General features: G+C 36.6%; 2 protein-coding genes across 2 annotated transcripts in view; both read left to right on the top strand.

The window, feature by feature from the left end:
- Positions 1–24,286, top strand: part of LOC123311376 — a 210,845-nt gene that overhangs the window by 25,318 nt on the left and 161,241 nt on the right. The window lies entirely within an intron of this gene.
- LOC123307191 (protein rolling stone-like) lies at positions 21,836–22,708 on the top strand. The gene has a single exon (XM_044889411.1). It carries the CDS (start codon positions 21,836–21,838, stop codon positions 22,676–22,678), a length of 843 nt encoding a protein of 280 aa, XP_044745346.1. The 3' UTR covers positions 22,679–22,708.

Raw genomic sequence — 24,286 nt, 5'->3', positions numbered from 1 at the left:
TTGTATCCAGCCAAAGTACCCAATTTTTCAAATTTGAAAGATACTTTCTAATTTTTGAACATCAAATTACTCGAAAACGGCGCATTATACGAGAAAATATGAAGAATACTTTTATTTTACAAAACGTTCAAATATTCCTTAAATAGCGACCAACTTTGAATTTTTGTTATTTTTATGGTATTATGGTACGTAATGGTTAAATCTCGATGATATATTGTGTTCGAAAAAGATTTATCAAATAAATGAAAAACTATATTTCCAAAATTAATTTCATTCGATAAAACCGTTTGTGTGATAGAACTAAAAGTATCATTTTTTTTATGTTTTTTCAACATCCTGTATCTTTTACACCGAGCCGATTCGGAAAAAATGGTATAGGAAAAAGTGTTTCATTTGACTTCAAGAATCTACTGTTCATATATTTGTACGAGTCAAATACTCACCCTGAATAGGGTGTAAATCGTAGCAATAGTTTTGCACAGAATTTCACCCTTGGAATTTTTCTGAACGCTCGCTGTTGATTTCGAAACAACCTAGAGCATTTTGTGTACGGAAACACTGAAAATGAACGTCCTATTTTTGGGATCGTTCATCAGTCCCCCTGCCAAATATGACATTTATTTGACGTATTACCACCATCTGATTCATCGACCAGATCCCCATCTCGGAGCATTCCCGAAATGTGCGGTAAAACCAGATCCGTGCTCTTTAGAAAAAAAGGGGGTTAATATAATTGAGTAGGAACTGGAGAGAGTGATTTAGCAGGAAATGTAAATGTGCTTTGACAAGCGTCTCCCCTCATAACCTCAGAAATTTGTCAGAAACGACAAAAAGCCACCGCTGTCTTGTAAGTCGATCTGCCTAGCAGGCGTCTAAAAAACGTAAAAAGTCTCTGAATGATGAGGGGGTTGGTGGCGGTATGGGCCATTACCTAATTTTATGCTGAAAATCGGACGACTAGAGAGGGTTTAACGACCCTTACCCCCGTTCTTTCCCTGAAGACTGCATTGGGCGTTCTTTAACCACGTGTGCGGATTGTTTCCTGATTCGATAATGAATGTTTGCTGGTATAATGACTTAGAGTAGTAGATATATACTCTGTGGAGTGTGGTTTTTAACATATTATCTTTAAACATACTCAAGCATGTGACACCAGAACCATTCACTTTTATTTTAGCACTCGGTTGGCCATAGAAATGTGACACATTATCCACTCTGTGTATACTCCATTCACCCTTGTTTAGCACTCGGTTGGCCATGGAAATTTGACATATTTCACTCTGTATAGTACGAAAATGTGGGGTTATGAAGCTTTTCAAAACATTTTTGGGTTTTAAATCAACGCTATGTTGCCCGTTCTACGCAAAAGTTTCTGTTATTGCGTATTTTATCACAATGTCGAATCTTTTCGGAAAATATGTGACGAACATAATTGAAGTTTATACAAACTGATTGAAGGGCTGAAGGCATACCAAATCCAGTTATTTGCATAGAAAATACAAGAGATCAGTATAATATCAAAATATGCACTAGCTTGAGGAGAGTTAATGTTCGTTATCTTCTTTGGATAAAGTTTGAATACGATACATCAGTTGTAGATTTCAAAAATATTAACCCGAAGATGAAATGCCTATGATGCAGTGGTTGGGAATGGGTATCTCCCGAAGGAATTAACAGATAATAACAAGAATGTTAAATTCTTCAACAAAAATCATCTTGCATCAATATAAGTAAAAGGAATTAAAGGTTTCAAGTCAAGATGAATTTCACCTTTGAACAAAAATCTCACATGAATAAACAATTAACAGGACAACAGCGTATTTGTGGCTGTCCGTCTTAATACATTGATATAATAATAATAATTAGGTATTTATTGGTACCTTAAGATATTTACAATGTATAGGACAAGTCGAATGAAAAATAGAAAAATCGATTCTCGGGAACTTATTCTTCGATGACATTCATCGAAAATCCTGTAGTAAACTTTTCGCATTAATTCACTCAAACATAAAATTCCCAAATGCCACCACTTTTTTGGGTCTCCCAATAGAAGAGAATTCTTTGTCATCCTCTTCATTCACAATCTTTCTGATTGTGGAAATATTCAGCTGAAATAAAAGTCGTTTAGATTCAGATGAAACATTATATAAATTCTCTTATATACATTGAATATGTTCGCTACCGTCTGACATATTGTGGATTTTAGAATATCAGGGTATAACTATTTGAATGAGCGAACCTGAATTCTAAATAGCACTTCCTGAAACCCTGTCTGTTTTTTCAATCACTTTTGGCATTTTCGTAATGAAAATTGATATTAGTTGTGGCAACGGCGTTATGACATTAACGACATTTCATGAGTGCCAACTTTACTCCGTTCTAGTTACAAAAACTTGAGAAAATTATTTCATGGCCAACCGAGTGCTAATATAAATGTGACTGGAGTATAGTACGAAAATGTGGGGTTATGACGCCTGTCAAAACATTTTTGGGTTTTAAATCAGCGCTATGTTCTCCGTTCTACGTTAAAGTCTCAGTAATTACGTATTATTGACGTTTATAACTGATGGAAGGCATACCAAATCTAGTTATTGTTGCATGAAAAATACAAGAGATTAGTTCTAAAATATATTTATTCTTGCTATGGAAGAAAATTGAATTATTGACAGTAGCTTGAGGAGAGTTAATGTTGTCTTCTTTGGCTAAAGGTTGAATACGTTACATCAGTAGATTTCAAAAAAATCAACTCGAAGGAGATATGCATATGATGCAGAGGTTGGGAATGGGTATCTATATCTCGAAGAAATTAACGGATAATTAAAAGAATGCTAAATTCTTCAGCAAAAAGAATTAAATGAAGTTTCAAGGCAAGAGAAACTTCACCTTTAAACAAATATTACACATGAATAAACAATTAACTGGACAACCGGCTCGTATTTATGACTGCTTATTTTTAGTACTTTGATGTATTGATAATAATATGTAAGTATATATTTATTGATCCCTTACGGCATTTACAATGTATAGGATAAGTGAAATGAAAAATAGACGAATTAATTTTCTACGATTAAATTAATCGAAAATCCTGTAGGTAGCAACTTATCGCATTCATTCACCATAAATTAGAATTCTCAAATGCCACCACTTTTTTGGGTCTCCCAATAGAAGGAAATTCTGTGTCATCACAATTCATTCACAATCTTTCTGATTGTGGAAGCATTCAGCTAAATTATAAGTCATTCAGATTCAGATGAAAAATTATATAAATTCACCTACATTGAATATGTTAGCTACCGTCTGATGTATTGTAGTAGATAATTGAATATCAGGGTTATCTATTATTTGAATGAGCGGACCTGAATTCTGAATAGCATTTTCTGAAACCCTGTCTACTCTTTTCCGATCACTTTCGGCATTTTTGTAATACTAATTGATATTAGTTGTGGCAACGTCGTTATGACATTAACGTTTCATGAGTGTCAGCCTCACTCTGTTCTAGTTACAAAAACTTGAGAAAATTATTTCATGGCCAACCCCAACCGAGTTCTAAAATGAAAGTGAAAGTGAATGGAGTATACTTAGCAAAAAAATTGTAACACCCAAAAACGAAAAATTGTGAGTTTTAATTTCATCGCCACAGAACGACTATATGAAAAGCATGCTCTGGTAACATTGCCAACGTTTCATCCTTTATCAATGTTTTCCTGTTCACTTTTTGATTCAGGGGCTGACTATTATTGCATATTCAAGTAATAAGCTGCCTATTGTCCGAAGACGTCACAATTAAATAGAATAATAATCAATAGAAATACTCACCTTAGAAAACGCCAACGTAAAAAAATTCCTGTCTCAGTTCTTTTACACTGTTCACCTTCGTTTCACGATGCACCAGGTTTTTCAAATGCCCCAAGGAAAAGGGATTCAGGCAGTGAACCAGCTAAAAAATGGGCCCACAAATACCAATGGTAAAATAATTATTTTTACCTTATACTGTCTTCCAGGCGTTATAGTAATTTGTTGGTTTGTCCTAGAATATTCAAAGAACTTGTCCCTCGTTTTTTGCAAATTGAGATTTACTTTAAGTAGTGTTCTCCTTAGGGGGATGATATCGTCACCATTTTAATGTTTCACATAAGTTTTTCGGTGTTTCTGCGAGACTTTAGCTAAGAGTGTCGTGTTTTATTTGGACACCCTGTATTTTATTTCAAGCCCCTTTCAATTTTCATCGTTCACTGAACATGACGAATGAATTAACACAGCAGGAACTCATTACATGAGTCTTGATTCTCTTTGAACCCGAATCGCGGTTGCGTTCGTGCGTTCAGCCTGTAGATATTGCGAAGCATATTGCACGTGAGCCACGTGGGCGATAATCGTCGGGCGGCGTGCTGCCTCCGGCAGATGTTCCATCGGATTGTTCTTCCGGAAATGTCTTGTTCTGATTGCTTATTATTTTATTCTTATGCCCATTCCGATCCAGATCTCGGCGAGAGGATCTTTCCGGGGATGTTTCTTTAGTTCGGGAGAGATAGATTACTATTTTATTGAGAGTAGATGTATCTTTCATCATTCATGCTGTACAGAATGCCCTAGATTCGAAGTCCGGTGAAGGGATCCCTGAAACTAAAAGAGCTAGAGCTGATCCACCTTTCAGAGTTATTTTTCCGAAAGTAAAGAATTACGAAAATAGTGGCCTCCTACATCGTTCGTTATTGAAAATTTGGATTTTGTTGTGCTTGCAAAAATTCTAATAACTTTTTTCGTTTGAAGATAGAGATCTGAAATTCAACAGACACTTTTTTTGAATATAATATATTAATATTCTGAGGAATTCTGTCAATGTTTTCTGAAGGAAGAAAGGGATCTATCGGCCTGCTCGTTACCCTGATGTTACATCATGGATACAGAAAGAGTCACTAAATTATACGTTGGAAGAATAAAATTGATTGTTCTTATACTAAAATATATTCAAAAATTTCAATGCCAAAATATTTTATTACTCAACATATTCTTCCCTTAATTGGATACATTTATTACAACGAACCTGCAACGTCTCCAGACTTTAAAAAAAAATGTTTCTTCTTACTCTGCAAACCAGACCTACACATCTTTTATTACCTCCTCGTTTTAAGAAAATTTATGACCTTTTAAACTTTTTTTCAGTTGACGAAAGAGATGGTAGTCGGATGGAACTAAATCTTGTGAATAAGGGGGGTGTTCTAGTAATTCATAATAATAATAATAATAATAATAATAATAACAGATAATGCAACAGAAAGGATGCACCAAAGACAGCCGAGGGTGCAAAGAACAACTAATAATAGATTCAGTTATCTGCAATCAAGCGTTCTCCAAGCGAAGGAATCTTTACGCTGCGTACATAGACTACAAAAAAGCATTCGATTCTATACCTCACGAATGGCTCTTGACGATCTTGAAGATTTACAAGGTGGATCCAAATATTGTTAAGTTCCTTAAAAACGCCATGTCAACCTGGCGTACTAGTCTTCAAATGAAAGCAGCAGATTGCTCCATTACAACAGGACCTATTCCAATAAGACGCGGAATTTTCCAAGGAGACTCGCTGAGCCCTCTGTGGTTCTGCATGGCCCTGAATCCCTTGTCTCATAGATTGAATTCTACGGACTACGGATTCTCCATCAAGAGCGGCAGTAGAACTATGATGAAACTGAATCATCTCCTTTACATGGACGATTTAAAACTCTTCGCATCTACCAAAAAACAAATGCAACTGATGCTGAAAATGGTGGAAGGATTCTCGGAAGACATCAAAATGAAGTTTGGACTAGAAAAATGCCGACTGCTAAACATAACGAGAGGGAAAATGGAAGATGGTACGTTCAAACTCAAGGAAGGTGCAGAAATTGAAGCATTGAAGGAAGGAGACACATACAAGTATTTGGGCATAAAACAGGCAAGAAAAATCAATCAGACCCAGATGAAGAAAGAATTAACGGAGGAGTTTACCCGAAGATTGAGAAGGATAATGAGAACTGGTCTTAACAGCAAGAACCTGATAAAAGCGATTAACACCTACGCTTGCTCGGCGCTGAGCTATTCATTTGGTATTATCTCTTGGACGACCACCGATTTAGCAGCTTTACAGAGAAAAATACGGACGATGCTGACTAAACACAATAAACATCACCCCAAAAGCTCAATAGAACGGACAGAGCTACCACGACATCTTGGGGGTAGAGGAATTGTTGATTTGTCCAACCGTATGTCCCAGGAAATTGAAGGACTTCGAAAATATTTCTTGAGCAAGGCAGCTTCGTCAGAACTCCATCGAGTAGTTAGTGTTGCTGATACTTCCACACCGTTAAAACTACACCAGGATCACTTGGAAACCGTCGAACACTCTGCAGAAAGTAAAATGCAGAAACTGATTGGCAAACCTCTGCATGGGAGGCACCAGAATGAGGTCAACCATGATTACGTCGACATACCTGCGTCGAACTACTGGTTGACTTCCGGAAGGTTGTTTCCTGAGACAGAGGGCTTCATGCTCGCCATCCAGGATCAGGTGATTCCAACAAGAAATTACATGAAATACATCGCCAAGGATGCCTCAGTGGCGGACGATAGCTGTCGTTATGGCTGTGCGACACATGAAACTATCCAGCACATCACCGGGGGATGTCAGAAGTTCGCGGGCACGGAGTACAAAAATAGACATGATGCCGTTGCCAAGATTCTTCACCAAGAATTGGCACTGAAACACCAACTTCTGAGTTCGAAAAAGGTTCCTTATTACAGTTACCATCCAGATGCTGTATTGGAAAATGAACATCACAAGCTCTACTGGGATCGCACGGTTCTCACAGACCGGAAAATAACCCACAATAGACCAGACCTCATATTGCTCAATAAGGATGAGGACAGAGCACTATTCATCGATGTGGCGATTCCAAATAATAACAATCTTCTAGATAGGCACACTGAAAAAATTTCAAAGTACAGAGATCTCGAGGAACAAACCAGGAGACAGTGGAAGCTGAAGGATATCAAGACCATCCCTATTGTCATATCATCTACAGGCCTGATACCGAAGAAACTGCTAGAGAACTTGAGGAAGCTTCAGTTGGACGAAAATATCTATAAAGTCATGCAGAAGGCGGTACTGCTGGGAACGGCGAGAACTGTACGCAAGTACATGGGAAATTCAGAGGAACACCGTCTGCTCCGACAGGAAGTGCGGGTGGAGCAGGAATCCAACCTACAGCAGGGAGGCGAGGAGCGACCCGGACCCGACCACCACCACGAGCCCGAAAACCTGGAAAGGGCTCCAACAGAGCTTAATCCTTTTGATATCTGAGATATCTGGGATAAGTGAATTTTCCTCTGGAGAGGAGTGTGAAAGCCGCAAGGCTAAAGTCATAATAATTTATTGAATCCTTTGAGACATTGTACATGTATAGAAAGAGTCAACATAAATAGCTTTAGACATTAATTAATTATCCTCAGAGGAGACAGAAAAAGGAAATCAAATAATTAAAGGAAAAAAAAAAAAACAAAAATAACAATGATAACGGTTTACACCCAAGATACTACCTAGTGTGATATTACTCTACCACTGAGTTTAAATATTCGCTTTTACTATAAAAGCACTGTTCTAAAAGAATTTTTTTTATTTCTTTCTTGAAGCTCGAAAACTTCAACGTTTTAATTCTATCAGGCAGATGATTGTAGAATTTTATGCCACTATACATAGGAGAATACTCAAATTTGCTCGTCCTATGAGCTGGAATGCAAATAGTTTCTTTTTGCCTAGTATTATATTCATGAAATTGGCAACACTTTTTTTGAGAATGAATATTCTTCCTCGTGTGAAGCAAGCAGTTTAGAATATAAATACATGGAAAACTTAATATTTTATGTTTTATAGAAGATGGTCTACAGGACTCCAGGGGTTTTAGACCGAAGATAAGGCGAATTATTCTTTTCTGGGCAACAAAAACAGATCCACTCCCAGACGACGCACCCCACAAGACCGTGTTATAATTTAAATGAAGAGTAGACAAGTGAATAGTATACACCCAGTATTGACTCGAGGGGGAGCAATGCTCTAAGTCGCTTCAACTCATAAAATGCACTACTCAAACGCCTACATACCCTAAATCACGAATTTTTTGCATGGCAACATGAGATTTGTGTGCAGGGGCGTTGTCCTGCAAAAACAAAACACCTTTGGATAGTTTTCCGCGTCTTTTCTCTTTAATTTTTTTCCGTAGAGTGGTCAGTAATGCCTAATAGTAATCTTCGGTTATTGTTCTACCCTTATCCAAAAAATCAATCATGATTACTCCATGGCAATCCCAAAAAACTGAAGCAAGAACTTTTCCAGCAGATTTTTAGACACGAAACTTCTTAGGTCTTGGAGAACCAGAGTGTCGCCATTCCATCAATTGTTGCTTTGTTTCTGAATCGTAGAAATGTACCCAAGTCTCATCCATAGTAACAATTCGGTTTAAGAAGTCTACATCGTTTTTAAATCGAGCACAGATCGAACGCAATGCTTCTACCTTTGCACGCTTTTGGTCAACATTCAAACATTTGGGGATCCATATTGCAGCAATTTTTCTCATGTCCAAATTGACGTGAGCTATATGATGAACGCGTTCGTATGAAATATTCAGTGCTTCAGATATCCGTTTTAGCCCAATTCGACGGTCTGATGAAATCATGTCATGAACTACATCGATATTTTCGGGGACTGACACAGAAACTGGCCTGGCCGATCGGTCATCATCTTCAATGGAAAACTTACCTCTTTTGAAGCTTCCAGTCCAATTTTTCACGGTCGCATACGAAGGACATTGATCACCAAGGGTATTAAGCGTATCTTCGTTAATCTGCTTACCTCTTAACCCTTTTAAATACATGTACTTGATGATGGCTCGATACTACAATTTTTCGATTTTCACAATTTCGGTAGACATCTTCTTTCTTTCAATTTATTGCGTAACTCTGGTTTTCTTTTTTGACCTCAAACTTCACACTGACACTTGTAATGAGTTATTGTTCGTTGCTATGGTAACCCAATGTTTTTTTTATGCATGGAACTAGTCTAGGCTAACTAGATATCAATACATCCTCGTAAGACTGGAAGTGAGAAGAACATATTATATGTCCTTTGGAACTTTGCTAAGATCCACCCGGAGTGTTCATTTCAGGTTTGGACAATGGTGTACCTACTAATACAGGAGACCATATGATGGATTGGAATAACACTAAAATTTCAATTACCGAACCGCATCATTAAGTATAAACGAAAACTTGAAGAGTCCACGTGTGTTTTGTTGGATACAAAGAATAATTTGGCCAATTGTTCAGTAGGAATAGACCGTATTTGGATGGATTTACTGAGGAACGAACTGACATCCGGTAATTTCAAAATTAAATGAATCAACGTCACCGTGTGTTTATAAATGTCAATTCTGAAGATTTTTAAGAATTCGTCTGATGAAGGAGTCGGATATAGATTCCGAAAAGTTACGAAGTTTTAGCATAAAGTTCATTGTTTCGTTCATTGTCAGGCAACAATTTTTTCCATCTGATTTGAGTGATTTGCTCCTGAGAAATTAGTGCAAGAATTTACGCAGGGGCAAATCAATTATGTATTTTAATCTTTCAATATTTTGTTTCAGAGACTGGGAGTGAAATCCCTAAAAAATTTCGGAAAATCACATATTCATTCATTTTTGTGATTTTTAAGATAATTCATAACTTATTACCCTTTTTTCTGTAACTCTTCCAAAGTATCGATCTAAAGAAAATGAAGATTCGAAATAAAAAATCTCACCCCCATTCATAACGAAAAAATGACCAAAATGTCCTGAGCAACGAAAGATGTATTTCTGTCAGGATTGTAATTTGAAAAAGCTCAACAACCCTCGTAGAGGGTGCATGACAAACCCTTCATTCATTACATGAGGCAGCAATAATGAAGTGGGACATCTAAAAAAGGCTATATTTGGCAAGTTTTAACTTCGACATTACTTTGGTGATGTTGGAGTATCTCCCTGAGAAGCAACCTTGGCCTGTTTACCACTGCCGCAGGGTATTATGGTTATTTTTTCAACCCCTTTTTGTTCTACAGACTGTGAATATGAGACAGTCAAAGATTTTCACTTTTTGGCGAAGAATTCGGGAATAGTAGAGGACTCTACAAAGTTTTTTTATGCTGCCACTTTCAGAATGCAATGCGTTGCTATGGAAGTATCTCCATTTTATGAAATAACTTTTTTTTCTTGAAACCCTTGTTATAACTTCGACATTTCTTCACCGATGTTGGATTTTTTGCTAGTGGTATAAAACATTATCCTAAGTCTTCATGTGGCGCAGGGTGCTTTTTTTCAAGCCCTTCTTGTTGTACAGGGTGTGAATATGGTAAAGCGCAAAATTTCCGTTGTTTGGTTAATAATTAAGGAATAGTGAGGGTCGTACAAAGTTTTTACTTATGTTGAGTGGATTGTTAGGTTATCTGGATGTCTTTTTCTCAATACATTCAGGATTGACATTTTGATGACAATTTCACTCTATTGCAACGAATAATATGTATATCACCTACAACTTTCTAAAAGCGATGTTTTTAATTGTGCATCCCAAGATTAATGTCGTTATTGCGTGTGCACTAGCCACTTAATTAAAATCGAAACCATGAACCGCAAATACTTATATAGATGCAGCCTTATGGGAGGAAAAACCAAACCGCAAATGAGTAAATACTACTTACTATTGATCTTATAGCGGGTACTTCTTGCGACGGTAGTTAGAAGTCGATTATAAACTTACCCATTATGTTGAAAAACAAATCTGAACGGAGCGATTGATTATTATGATAATTTGATCAATTATTCCAGTTATAACCGCATTCAGGAAGCACTGGTCTATAATTACTTAATCGTAGGATTTAATCATCTTTTCACTATTGCATTTGTCATTATAAGAATATAGGTGGTCGAACTGTTTCCACTTTCATTATGGTTGGACATCCATTTTTATTGTCTTTGAATCGAGGACATATACATGGTGTTTTCAAAAGAGAGTCTTTTTTGGACAGAATGTAGAAGTCATCAAAATAAGTCTTATCACTCAAAATCTCACAAATTCGTCTAAATTACATATTCACATTTTTTTCACAATGGTCATCACAATCTTCTTCTTGTTCGATATGGGGCGAAATAGGATAACAAAAATGGAACTTTGTCAATATAAGCACTTTCAATAAACTGTCTGAATTTTCTTCACTGTTTTCACCCCAAATTGCATGATATAACAATTATTTCAATAGACCTGATGCAATAATCAGATAGACTCGGATGTATCGAACCATTGTCCATATGCTCACAGTCCCGTACTTGAAATTTTGTCGTATTTCTAGGGGTTGTAGCTCAGCCAACTTGAATATATACAATATATGTAGACAATTATTAATCAAATGACTTCTTTTGATGAAATCTACCTTCTGTCAAAAAAAGCCTCACCTGTATATATGCAATTTTCATGATTAAATCTGCTTGCACATTATTGGTAATCTAGTTATTTTCAAAAATGGTATCCACTGGCTAGCAATACAATTTTCAGTACCTTTTCGATATAACAGTAGGTTTAATTTTCTTGAGACTAATGTTAATTTTTTCTCCGATGGTTATGACTATATTGGGTGCTTCAAGTATTATAGCCTTAATTAGTGTCCGAGAACTGTAATCTTTCTGATGATATTTTCGCAACAAATTTTTTCTACCTCTTCAATAAGCTTGGGTAAATTCCAACTTAGTAGTGATGGTTTATTTATCTACAGAACTATTTTCAATAGTGAAAAGATAACTATAAAAAAAACCGTACTCGTACAACTGTGGAAAGGCACTTTAGGCAGCTAACTGATTCTCGTTCCAGAAAAATATTGAAGAAAAATATTAAAGAAAAATATTGTTCAATAAGAGAGTAAAAGCAAATCGAAACAATAGCAGATAATTAAATTCACTGCATTTCTTGGGCTCCTATGCCAAAAAGTAATATTCACAGAAAAAAAAAATTAAGATTTTTATTCGGATCCGGAATATCATTGTAGAAGACGAAAGACATTCAAGCTACTTCAAGATTGAAAATTGGAAGAAGTACTCGATCCAATCACCACAACTTGAATTTAACTCAAATAAATAATACACTGCGCAAAAAAATTAACGCACATTATGGAAATCTGAAATTTATTCTACAACTGAAGGTGTTCTCAATGATAATTATTTTTATCAGAATTATGCATGCATATGTTATCCACTTTCAACGGTTTTCTTCAATACAGATGTTTTTTCCCAGCAGGAATAAAAAAGATGATATTATCAGATTTTGAATGTATTGGCTCCATTCTAAAATCAGTTGTTCTCGATCAATAGTTTTTCTTTCGTTTGATTTTCTACACTCGATCGCTATGCAACGCGAAACACACAATTTGACCCAAGAGGAATGTGCCCAAGCGGTAGTTTTGCGAGAAGAAGGGTGGACATACACAAGAATTGCAGAAAGGTTTGGAGTTTCCCATACAAGTGTGTCCAGAATGTTGCAGCGATTCAGGGAGACAGGTATGAATGTCCGAAGACCAGGACAGGGTAGACCACGGGTAACAACTGCCATTCAAGAACTTTACTTGAGAGTTTCTTCGTTGAGACAACGATTTGCAACCGCTCGCCTCCTTCAAATTCAGTTTGAGCAAACTCATGAGGTGCAAATTAGCACTCAGACAATAAGAAATCGCCTCAGAGAATATGATTTAAGGCCTCGTGTCGCAGCAAGAGGCCCAGCTCTTACCCCAGCCCATCGAAGGGCGCGTTTGGATTTTGCGAGAGAGCGTATCCATTGGGAAGAGGCCGATTGGGAAAGAGTTCTCTTCATGGATTCTGCCTCTACCATTGTGATCGACGTTCCCTTGTATATAGACGTCCACATATGATATATGCTCAGTGCAATTTCCTGAATACTACTGGTTTCGGGGGAGGATCGATTATGGTATGGGGTGGAATATCTTTGTTTGCTCGCACAGACCTAGTGGTGGTTGATAATATAGCTATGAATGCTGATAAGTATATAAGGAACATTCTTGAAGAGCATGTAGTGCCATTTGCCCCTTACATTGGTGAACATTTCATTTTTATGGACGATAATGCCAGACCCCATCGTTCAGGAGTACCTTAAAGAGGTTGAAGTCTCTCGAATTGAATGGCCAGCAAGAAGTCCAGATCTCAATCCGATTGAGCAGGTTTGGGACAACTTCAGTAGAAGGCTGAGAAGTTCAGAAAATCATCCAGCTACTCTTAATGACTTAGGAATCCAACTCGGAGAAATCTGCGAAGGATTAGATCAGAACATTTTAAGATCACTCATTTTGAGTATGAACTGTCGTTGCTGAGCTGTAATTAACGCGAGGGGTGGAAATACCAAGTATTAAATCACTTACCAGCATTTCAGTATTTTGAAAATTGTTCATTTCTCTTCTTTCACATAAGATTTGGTGAAATCCTGAATTTTTCTTCCATTTAATGTGTCTTGTTTCGTTCAAAACCTTCCTGAGAGAACATAAAAAATAAGTTATAAAGTCAATGTAGAGTTAACTTTCATTGAAATTGAGATTTTCAGAATGTGCGTTAATTTTTTTGCGCAGTGTATGTGGGTATACTTCTCTGATCTCGATTGGAGCAACGATCAGTTCTTCGAGAATGAAGATGAGCGCCACTTTTTCTGGAATTGATGGGACGTTTACAATTCAGAGCATGAGAAGAGACGTACTCATAATTTCGAACGATACACTACAGTTTGCCTCAGGTTATTCAGACTGTTTGAATCCCCAAATAATTTGTCAATAGCTGTAGGTGTAGGGGAGGTAGGGCAAAATGGAGTCTTTATGGTTTGAGAGCAAATAAACCATGAAATGTTAGAATTAGAAGTCCAGTCAGTGCAAATACTTCTCTGGGTTATACAGGGTGACTCTTTGACTCGTACAAATATTTTAACAGTTGATTCTGTATTTTTATATTCAATTTCTATATGATTAAGGCTGCAGAAATTATTGGTGATTTCTTATGACCAGATATTAAGCTACGTCTGGACCGTCAAGGCATGCTTCGATTCGTAGTCAACAATTCTTGAAGGGAGTTTTGAGACCGAATTCACAATTGAGAGCAGAGCAATAATATCCCATTGCTCCCTCCACCGCGTCCGCCACTGTATGATCCCACTGCGATCCTCCTGTTCAATAACCAACAATAAGGGTACTATAAAGCGGTCTAATGACCATTCAACCCCACGGGTATTATCGTATTAACTGCCTAACATGTTTATTTCACGGGACGGAGGGACATATTGACGTCGTACCCCGGAGTAATGGCTGTAATATATTTATTTGAATACGCCGGCCTCGTTGGACCTGAATGGGATAATCCGGTAATTGTGGGGCGGATTTGACGACGACCGATGGTGCACATTAAATGCTGAGGGCTTTTGACAGTGAGAAGTTACGGATCTCAATGGCGATTGTCATTGAACGATATCGGCAGGAGGATAATTGAAAATTTTCGGCCTCGGGTAGCCAATTACTTGGATTTTCAGGGAGAATTATGGACAAGGGACACACATTGTGATAGGTCATTGTTTAATTCAGTTCCAATATTATAGAGATACCTTATGTGCGAATCTATAGGAGCTACCGAAAAAATTTTCAAGTAAAATTTGTCCTGCATAAATCAGTCTTCAACAATTATTCGCAAATACAATACTGATTTGCATACAGGGTGGCAATACAGAGTCCTTTTTTATGGAACATGTCATTCGACAATTGAATAGAGCTTAAGAAAACGAAATTAAATATATGAAGTTTTATAGGTCTCAGATTGCCCGTTTCGGATTTATCGATAATTTTCAGCATAATTATTCGAAATACTGGTAAGTAGGTTATCTTTTTAGCCATCGAATTGCAGTTTTTGCCATAAAAATGAGGAATATTTAACTTTGATTTCTTTTAATAAACAGATCATTGCTGTGACCTGAAAGGCATTTTGAAATTGCAACATTTTTTCTTCGAATGGGACTATCCATATAAAATGGCGTCATTGAAAAACTTTTTAAATCCCGAATTCAACCATATATATCATCACAGGCATAAAGTTAGGTTTTTTGTTCGATTAGTGTCATGAAAAGTATCCAGCAATATCGTTTTTTTTTTAAGCCTAATTGAGTCTATACTATAGCAAAGTACAGGGCGAGTCTTTGAATTGTACAAATATCTTAAAAGTAGATCCTTGAGGTCAAAAGAAACACCTTTTGCCCATATCATTTTTTCCAATTCGGTCCTGATAAAAAGATAGAGCCATTTTAAGTTTTCATTACCCCTGGAAAAACAAAATTATCTTCAGAATAACTAGCTAGATCTGTGACACTACATATCTATGGATCTTTTAATTGGGGTTGCATTCAGCCAAAGTACCCAATTTTTCGATTTTCACAGATATTTTTGAACAAAGTCGTAAACCTACATTTTAAATGTGCAATTGTTGAGTTCGTTCACATCATTTTTAATTTTTTTCTTCAACTCATATGCAGAGATCGGCCTTATTACGAAGGTATTAATAAAACAAACCTTCTGAATGATATTTTTATTCAACTTTGAGAAAGGCAACAATCGTTATGATGACATAGGTATACAATCTTATAGATCTTAGTAGAATCAAAATGAAAAAGGTATTGAAACTTATGACTGTGGTGATATACCTTTACGAATATGTATTGATATCTAGTTAGCCTAGACCAGTTCCATGCATAAAAAAAATATTGCGTTACCATAGCAACGAACAATAACTCATTACAAGTGTCAGTGTGAAGTTTGAGGTCAAAAAAAGTAAACCAGATTTACGCAATAAAGTAAAACAAAGAAGATATCCACCGAAATAGTGAAAATCGAAAAATTTGAGTATCAAGCCATCATCAAGTACCCGTATTTAAAAGGGTTAAGAGGTAAGCAGATTTACGAAGATATGCTTAATACCCTTGTTGATCAATGTCCTTCGTATGTGACGGTGAACAATTGGAATGCAAGCTTCAAAAGAGGTAAATTTTCCATTGAAGATGATGACCGATCGGGAAGGACAGTTTCTGTGTCAGTCCCCAAAAATATCGATGCAGTTTATGACATGATTTTATCAGACCGTCGAATTGGGCTAAAACGGATATCTGAAGCACCGAATATTCCATACGAACGCGTTCATAATCTAGTTCACGTCAATTTAGACATGAGAGAAATTGCTACAAAATGGATCCCCAAATGTTTGAATGTTGACAAAAAGCGTGCAAGGGTAGAAGCATCGCGTTAGATCTCTTCTCGATTTGGAAACGATGTAGACTTCTTAAACCGAATTCTTATTATGGATGAGACTTGGGTACATTTTTACGATCCAGAAACAAAGCAACAATCGATGGAATGGCGAAATTCTGGTTTTCCAAGACCTAAGAAATTTCGTGTCCAGAAAACTGCTGGAAAAGTTCTTACTTCAGTTTTTTGGGATTGCCATGGAATAATCATAATTGATTTCTTGGATAATAACCGGACATTACTATTCGACATTAAGACCACTCTACGGAAAAAATTAAAGAGAAAAGACGCGGAAAGCTATCCAAAGGTGTTTTGTTTTTGCAGGACAACGCCCCTGCACACTAATCAAATGTTGACATGCAAAAAATTTGTGATTTATGATTGAATTACATACTAGAAAACTACTCTTATTCACCAGATTTGGCTCCATCCGACTATCATCTCTTTCGTCAACTGAAAAAAAAGTTTAAAAGGTCGTAAATTTTCTTTCAACGAGAAGGTAGTAAAAACTGTGGAGGTCTGGTTTGCAGAGCAAGAAGAAACATTTTTTTTTAAAGGTCTAGAGACGTTACAGGTTCGCTGTAATAAATATATCCAATTAAGTGGAGAATATGTTGAGTAATAAAATATTTTTGAAATTCTGTTTGGTTCTATAGTTGGCTAAAAATTTTCAATATATCCTCGTATGCCTTGATTTGTAAGTTGAACAGCTTTTAAATAGATCCATTTTATATGCATGGGCATTTGAAAAAAAGAGAATGATTCATTTACAAACATGGCAACACTGCTTTTGATTTGAAAATCTATCTGTTTATAAAACGAGCTCAAAGTTAGATATTCCTAATTTTTTCTGATGAAAACTCCAATTCGAAAACTAGAAAGTTAACCTATCTACAGTATTTCGAATATTGGATCATTTTTGTTCAAAATTATCAATTTATCTGGAACGGCAATCTAATATCCATAAAACTACATCTTTATATTTGATTTCGTCTTTTTAAGCTCTATTCAAATGTCGAATGAACTATAGAGTGTTCCATTTAAAAAAAGGTAACTTTGTATTGTAACTCTGTATACTAATTATTATATTGTCGTATATTGTATTGATGAATTATTGAAGACTGATTTATCCAGAACAAATTTTACTTGTCAATTTTTTCGATAGCTAATATATTAGGTTATAACGTATAGGGTCCTTCTGCCGGACACCCTGTAGCTGTTTCAAATATCATAAGTTCGTAAATCAGTTTTTCAAATTACTACTCATAGATGGATACTACAGTAGTCTGTAGACTGTAGTCTACAGATCTATATTAATAAAAGAGGATCTATGGTTTACTTCAAAATGCTTTATTGTTCAAACGATCGCACCAAATTGGACAATTCTTTTTTGTTGTGTTTATTATTGTTAGGGCAAGGTTTATATAACAAAATATTCCCAAAAAAAATTGTACAGAACAGAAAAAAAGGCATTCCTTTTTCTTACGACCAATCGAGCAATCATAGAGTACTTATAGGTTTTCGACATTTGGACAAAAAGTTATTATTATCTACCCTAGAAATAATTTAAATGGCAAAACTAGGTTTGCCTGGTCAGCTAGTTTTGAATATTTTTTGATAGGTTCATTCGAAAACAATTTGTTCAGTTTGCCCTGTTGCTTGAAATGTTGACGGATACCTACATCCTCGCCTACATCTGATGAGTTGCATTAGTGATGTACAAAACTTAACTTGATTTGCTTTAGTGGCTCAAGCACTATGATTTTCAAGTTATCGACTGAAGTATACCTACTTATCATGAAAATATATTCGGTATTATTAATGATAATGCCATTAGGAACATTTCAAAAAACCATCAATTTGCTTTAAACTATTCGACATGATGCGTTGTCTCTAACTATCCTCAATTTTAGAACGTAGAATACAATTTCTTGTAGAAACCCCTATTATTTCCGTCGTTTCATGATTGAAAAGTCATCAGGCAGTATAGAAAACGATGGAATTATTGATTTCGAGGAAATTGTAACCATTGAAGGTGAGGTACTAATTCAATATGGACTTCTTTTGCATGAAATATACCTACTGGATGGCATTGTGACATGCAGATCGCAAATGAATTTTTAATATGCAAGTATTATCAATGCTGGAAATACGAGATTTATTTTCATACTAAGTTTTCTATGAAATTATTTGGACGACAAACCAATACAGGGTGTCCATGGAACATTTTCACAAATAAATAGGTTACCAAGGTTATTTCAAAATAATATTCGATTGTTTTGCCCGACTTTTATTATCAGGAAATTGAAAATAAATTCAAACTTTAACACTCTGTATCTCGAAAACTAAACGTTTGCGATCCTCTTTTTGGTACTCTTTTCTTCGAAAATTACTTAAGGAATTTCCCTCCCTCATTTGTACCTCCAATTTAGGAACACCCGGTATAGAGGGCCGTCGTACAGCCTTGTGCATAGTTTCCAGACACGAGAATCGCCGCCGCCCAATCATAAACATCTCGCCCCATGACCCTGTGACCCGAAGTATCTGGGCCGCACTTCCGCTATGCTAATGACAGAAGCTAGCCCCGAACAACCCTCCGCAATTATTATTAGCGACCTCCTGCAACCCCGCTGTTTGGCACCGGCTTGACGTTGCTGCCGGTGGTGGTGTCCGACCGCCACATGTGGTTCGGAGCGTGTTTTCTGTTTCCTGGACCAGATTGAGAGGACGTCAAACGTTGACACGAGATTCTACTTCGTCTCTAGCCAACCCCTAATGACAGGAATTAACAGTAATATGCCTGCGATGATATTGAGGTTGCATGTGGTGTAGTTCTGATAGTTCTTTACTGCCACAAGTCTGCCTATGCCTTATGAGGTGTGTTCTGTGATTTTTTGACTTTTTACATGTTTGAATTACTCACATGCGGAGATGAATCTACTCTTTTTGTTAGACCTACTGATATTTTAGCAACAAATATAATATGAGATTTTCATCTATTGTCAATTGTACATATCTTTCTTATGGGTTACATAACTTTAAAGACTTCGGGTGGCAAGACCATCGTCAGTTTGTGTCTTTGGGAAGGAGTTGTTTGAACAAGAAAATGTCCGGAAAAATCTGAAACAAGAAGATCGTTGCCAATATTTTTTGGATATACATACCAGGAATTACATTATGGTATGGATTTTTCAGCTCCTCGAAAAATGCCCAAGGAAAAAATCCAGAAAGGACAATAGCCTCAAAACGTGATCGAAAACAAGTGTCTGTGAGCTGGTGTTTGAAACAAGGGCGAATACGTCTATTCACTCTATTCAGTGTTGTTGTGTCATTTGTGATGTAAGAGAAGGTCGGAAAATACACTTCACATACAAGCGTCAGAACGTATCGGAATCGAGGTAACTTAAATTTCATTACAAAATCATACACTGTGTCCGTAAAGTATGGAACAGTCATTTTTAGCTGAACAGACCGTTTTAAGAAATAATCCTGAAACACGTCGATTTTTATTTTAATTTACCGTATTTTAAAATAATAATCTAATATACAGGGTGAATTACTTACTCACTCTAGCTGAGCTGATTCCAAAAATGTATCACATGTTGATTCCAATTGGTACAGGCTGGACAAAAATACAATAGTTTTGTGTGTGCTCATAAAGTAACGCGTATTATTCTTTATTAGTCAAATTAACAATATTATCAAAAATACTTATTGAATTTTTACACCGTTTGGGATACTGTCAAATACACCAAGAGCTGCAGTTAGAACATTTATAAAGTCATGTATTCCATCAATAATATTACTATTATTATCATATTGTATTTTTGTCCAACCTGTACCAATTGGAATCAATATGTGATAAATTTTTGGAATCAGCTCAGCTAGAGTAATCCGAAAATTGAGACAAAATGGGGGTGTTCCATTAAAAAAAAAAGACGGTGACGTCATTACTCGATCGTAATTCACCCTGTATATTAGATTATTATTTTAAAATACGGTAAATTAAAATCAAAAATCGATGTGTTTCAGGATTATTCCTTAAAACGGTCTGTTCAGCTTAAAATGACTTTGTTCCATACTTTACGGACACAGTGTATATCTATTTTAGCTCATTCTGACTAAGTCGAATCGCGTGAAATAAGATTGCTTCCAAGTTTTCTTCACGCTCGGAAATTTGTAGTGGTTTCCAGATATCTAGGAACTAGAATAAGAGAAAACAAGGTACATGGTGTTAAAAAAAAAAATTGGAATGTTTCAGTATTTTCTGGAGTGTGAGAATTCCAAAATTTCTGTACATTCTATCCTCAGGGATGCGATCGATGCAAGTTTTTCTTTCGAAAATGACACATGCATTCTCTATAAGAAAAAAGGTCTGTTCAGGAACGCTCAATACAGAATAAATAAAAAAATCAGAAGATGGACTCAAAACAGTAGAAAATTAAAAGAAATCGGAATTTCCACCAATTTTTACGGGTCTCTTGTTGTGCCAGAGGCACACCTTTTTTCTAAAGTCCCAGAAACACGTAGGGACCTACTCCTAATTAGATGGTCGATTTATTCTTGAGCTATCTCATCCCAGGCAACAAGTCTGTGGAGGATGAGTTGAACGGAGTAATCTCCTTCTCACAATACCCCAGACGTGTTCTTTGGGTGAAGGATCGAGAGAACTAGGGGGCCAGGACAAGAAATCGACTTGGTTGTCTTCAAAATGACCCAACATAATTCAAGATCCCTGTTCAGCCGTTCTCTGCACCAAGCCAGTCTATCACTTAGGAGTGAGAGGTAGGACAAACTTAAGTCGGTACCTATGCAGTAGGTCCAAAACTTCTGATCCGGCGACAAACAATTATCCTTGTGGACGTGTAACGGTCTCTCTTAGGCGGTGATCTTGAAGTGGAATCGTTCTCCTGACACGTCCAGCATCTGTTGCTCTTCTTGTATGGACTTCAGGAAAACACAATTATCGCCTACTTACTTTTTTTAAAAATAGACGATAAATAACACTCTGAGGTAATGGTTGAAAAACTGATCGTTTCTTATCCTGATTTGAACAAACATATTCTTGATATAGATTTATTAATACTTGGTGTTCTATTTTCCATTATTGAATGCTGCATCAAAATGACAACCTGTAAACTGGGGATAAAGAAGCATGTACAGAAAAAAAAATTCACGGATTTCGAATCTAGATTCACAGCAAGTAGGCGCCTTAAGGCTGCGCAGGAGCTGGCGCTTGTTTACGAGATAAAAGTGCCTACCACTTGACTAAAAACCAAATAATTGAAATTCTGTGAAAAACTTTGCTTGTTCTTATACAGTTTTTCGAAAATATCTCAAAAATGTGACCTCTTGGGAAATCAGTGCTGCACCAGAGAAATATCAAAATTTGTGTCAAAGCAGAAGTTTGAAGTCCTTGAATCTGACACTGTTTCAGTCAAAATACGATCTGTCATGGGATGGAAGGATCAGTTCCAATGGAGGAAATTGAAATTTTCCTATGAACATCCCGAGCAAATGGTCCTGTGCCAATGGCAAACAGACGTTTCGACTCCAACGTGCTACCTACTTTTCCGCATGGTGTTCCTCACCTTCTACTTGGGTATTTGGTATGCTGGCGTGCGTATGGTGAATATAAGCATATCTTGTAATTGCCTTCCGAGCATCAACAAGGGTTCCATCTTCCTCTATTATACCACGTGGAGCGAATTGTTTTGCTGTGTAGCCTCTGCGTCATCGTTATTGATAACTGTCACACAATACGTCATGGAAGACGAAGAAGAAGTCAAAAAGTCAGTCTTCGAATGCAGAACGTGGTTCAAGATTCATCTGGTCTTTTATACTTTGGCATTAGACTCCTCTGTTGCTCTAGCTTTTGGTTACTTCGGATACGTCTACTACAACGAGAGGAGATACTACAGAGGTATATCGTACGTTCTGCACCTGTGGACCGGAGTTCTGATGCTATTAGATTTCATGCTTTCATCTTTACCCACGAACCTCCTGCATTTCTACCTCACACTATCAATTTCGTTGCTGTACGGATTGTTTTCCTGGGTGTACTACATAGTAGGGGGCAAGGATTACCTAGGAGAAAAATACCTTTACGAAATCCTCAACTGGGAGGATACTCCTTGGACCGCCATTTTCGCTATTTTAGGTACATTTTTGTTCTTTGTAGCTGTTCGTGTTATTGTGTTCGCCATGTCTAGATTGAGAGATGTCGTATATCATAAGTATTATTATAGTGTTACCGAAGAATCTGTGAATCCTCGTAACTTTGTTGTGGTTTCTTGAAATAAAACAAAATCAATGTGACGAAACCTAACAAAAACTTTTATAAGGTTATAGGGTGATATCCTAACCCCCCAACCCTATTATTTCTGGTAATTCTTATTTCTTGTCCCCATTTGGGAAATGAAGTGGCCAAGCCGAATATACTGCAAGAAATCGTTTTCGAAACTCAAGTTAAGTCTATGTTATTAGTGGTATTTTATATTGCACTTTTATCTTTGATACGGAAAACCTTAACACAATAACCTCAACTTGTAAGTCCTCTCAGCACTCTCGGTCAATCTTGGTTCAAGAGAGATGGTTCTTTTTATTAAGAAGGGAGTGGCCTGCAACATCAACCTTCCTAGTTTATAAGTGGTGGACTTTTGAGTTCACTCTGTCCGATATCTTGATGTGATATTGGATCCAACAAAACAAACAATCGAGATCCAATCGAATAAGACTGATGTGATGTTTTGGTCTACTCGAAGTGTGCTTCGTTAGAGAGGGGGCTTAAAACTACAAATTAAGCAGTGGTTGTATTCTATAATGGTGGGGCCTATCCTAATCTATACATCTCTGGTGTAGCGAACTTGTATAGAGAAGAACTTCAACCGCACCTTTATGACTAAATGCCAGAGTAAACCCTTGAGATGTAAAAAAATAAGTAATGAGGTGATCTGAAATTTACATAGATCACGTTTCAAGACATGTTAATTGGGAGAAACTAAAATCCGTTGTCCCCTTCGAAAAATACTGAAAAAAATTTAAGCTCGATGAAATAAGGCATAACAGTCAAGTAACATCCGACAATGTTTCCACCAGTTCTTGTCCTATTTCCAAGGGTTGAAAATTCAAGAATGCAATTGAAAAACAAACTTTGCAGAGCTAGAGGCTTGCTTTGATTCATGGATATCAGGTTATATCCTTGATATATAAGAAAAAACTGACTATATCAACTTGAAAGATGAGGCATACTGATTGAAGTATATTTTTCATATACGAGGATGTATTGATATCTAGTTGGCCTACACAAGTTCCATGGATAAAAAAAAATATTGCGTTACCTTAGCAACGAACAATAACTCATTAGAAGTGTCAGTCTGAAGTATGAGGTCAAAAAAGTAAACCAGAGAAAGAAGATGTCCACCGAAATTGCAAAAATCGAAAAATGTAAGTATCGAGCCTTCATCAAGTACCTGTATTTAGGTAAGCAGATCTATGATGATATGCTTAATACCCTTGGTGATCAATGTCCTTCGTAAGCGACCGTGAAAAATTGGACTGCAAGCGTTAAAGAGGAAAATTTTCCATTGTAGATGATGACCGATCGGGAAGGCCAGTTTCTGTGTGAGTCCCCGAAAATATCGATGAAGTTCATGACATGATTTTATCAGACCGTCGAATTGGGCTAAAACGGATATCTGAAGTACTGAATATTTCATACGAACGCGTTCATCATGCTCGATTTGAAAACGATGTAGACTTCTTAAACCGAATTGTTACTATGGATGAGACTTGGCTACATTTCTACGATCCAGAAACAAAGCAACAATCGATGGAATGGCGACACTCTGGTTCTCCAAGACTGCTGAAAAAGTTCTTTTGCTTCAGTTTTTTGAGATTGCCATG

This window comes from Coccinella septempunctata, chromosome 1 (assembly GCF_907165205.1).
Source record: "Coccinella septempunctata chromosome 1, icCocSept1.1, whole genome shotgun sequence".
Taxonomy (NCBI): domain Eukaryota; kingdom Metazoa; phylum Arthropoda; class Insecta; order Coleoptera; family Coccinellidae; genus Coccinella; species Coccinella septempunctata.
This window is presented reverse-complemented; position numbering and strand designations above follow the sequence as displayed.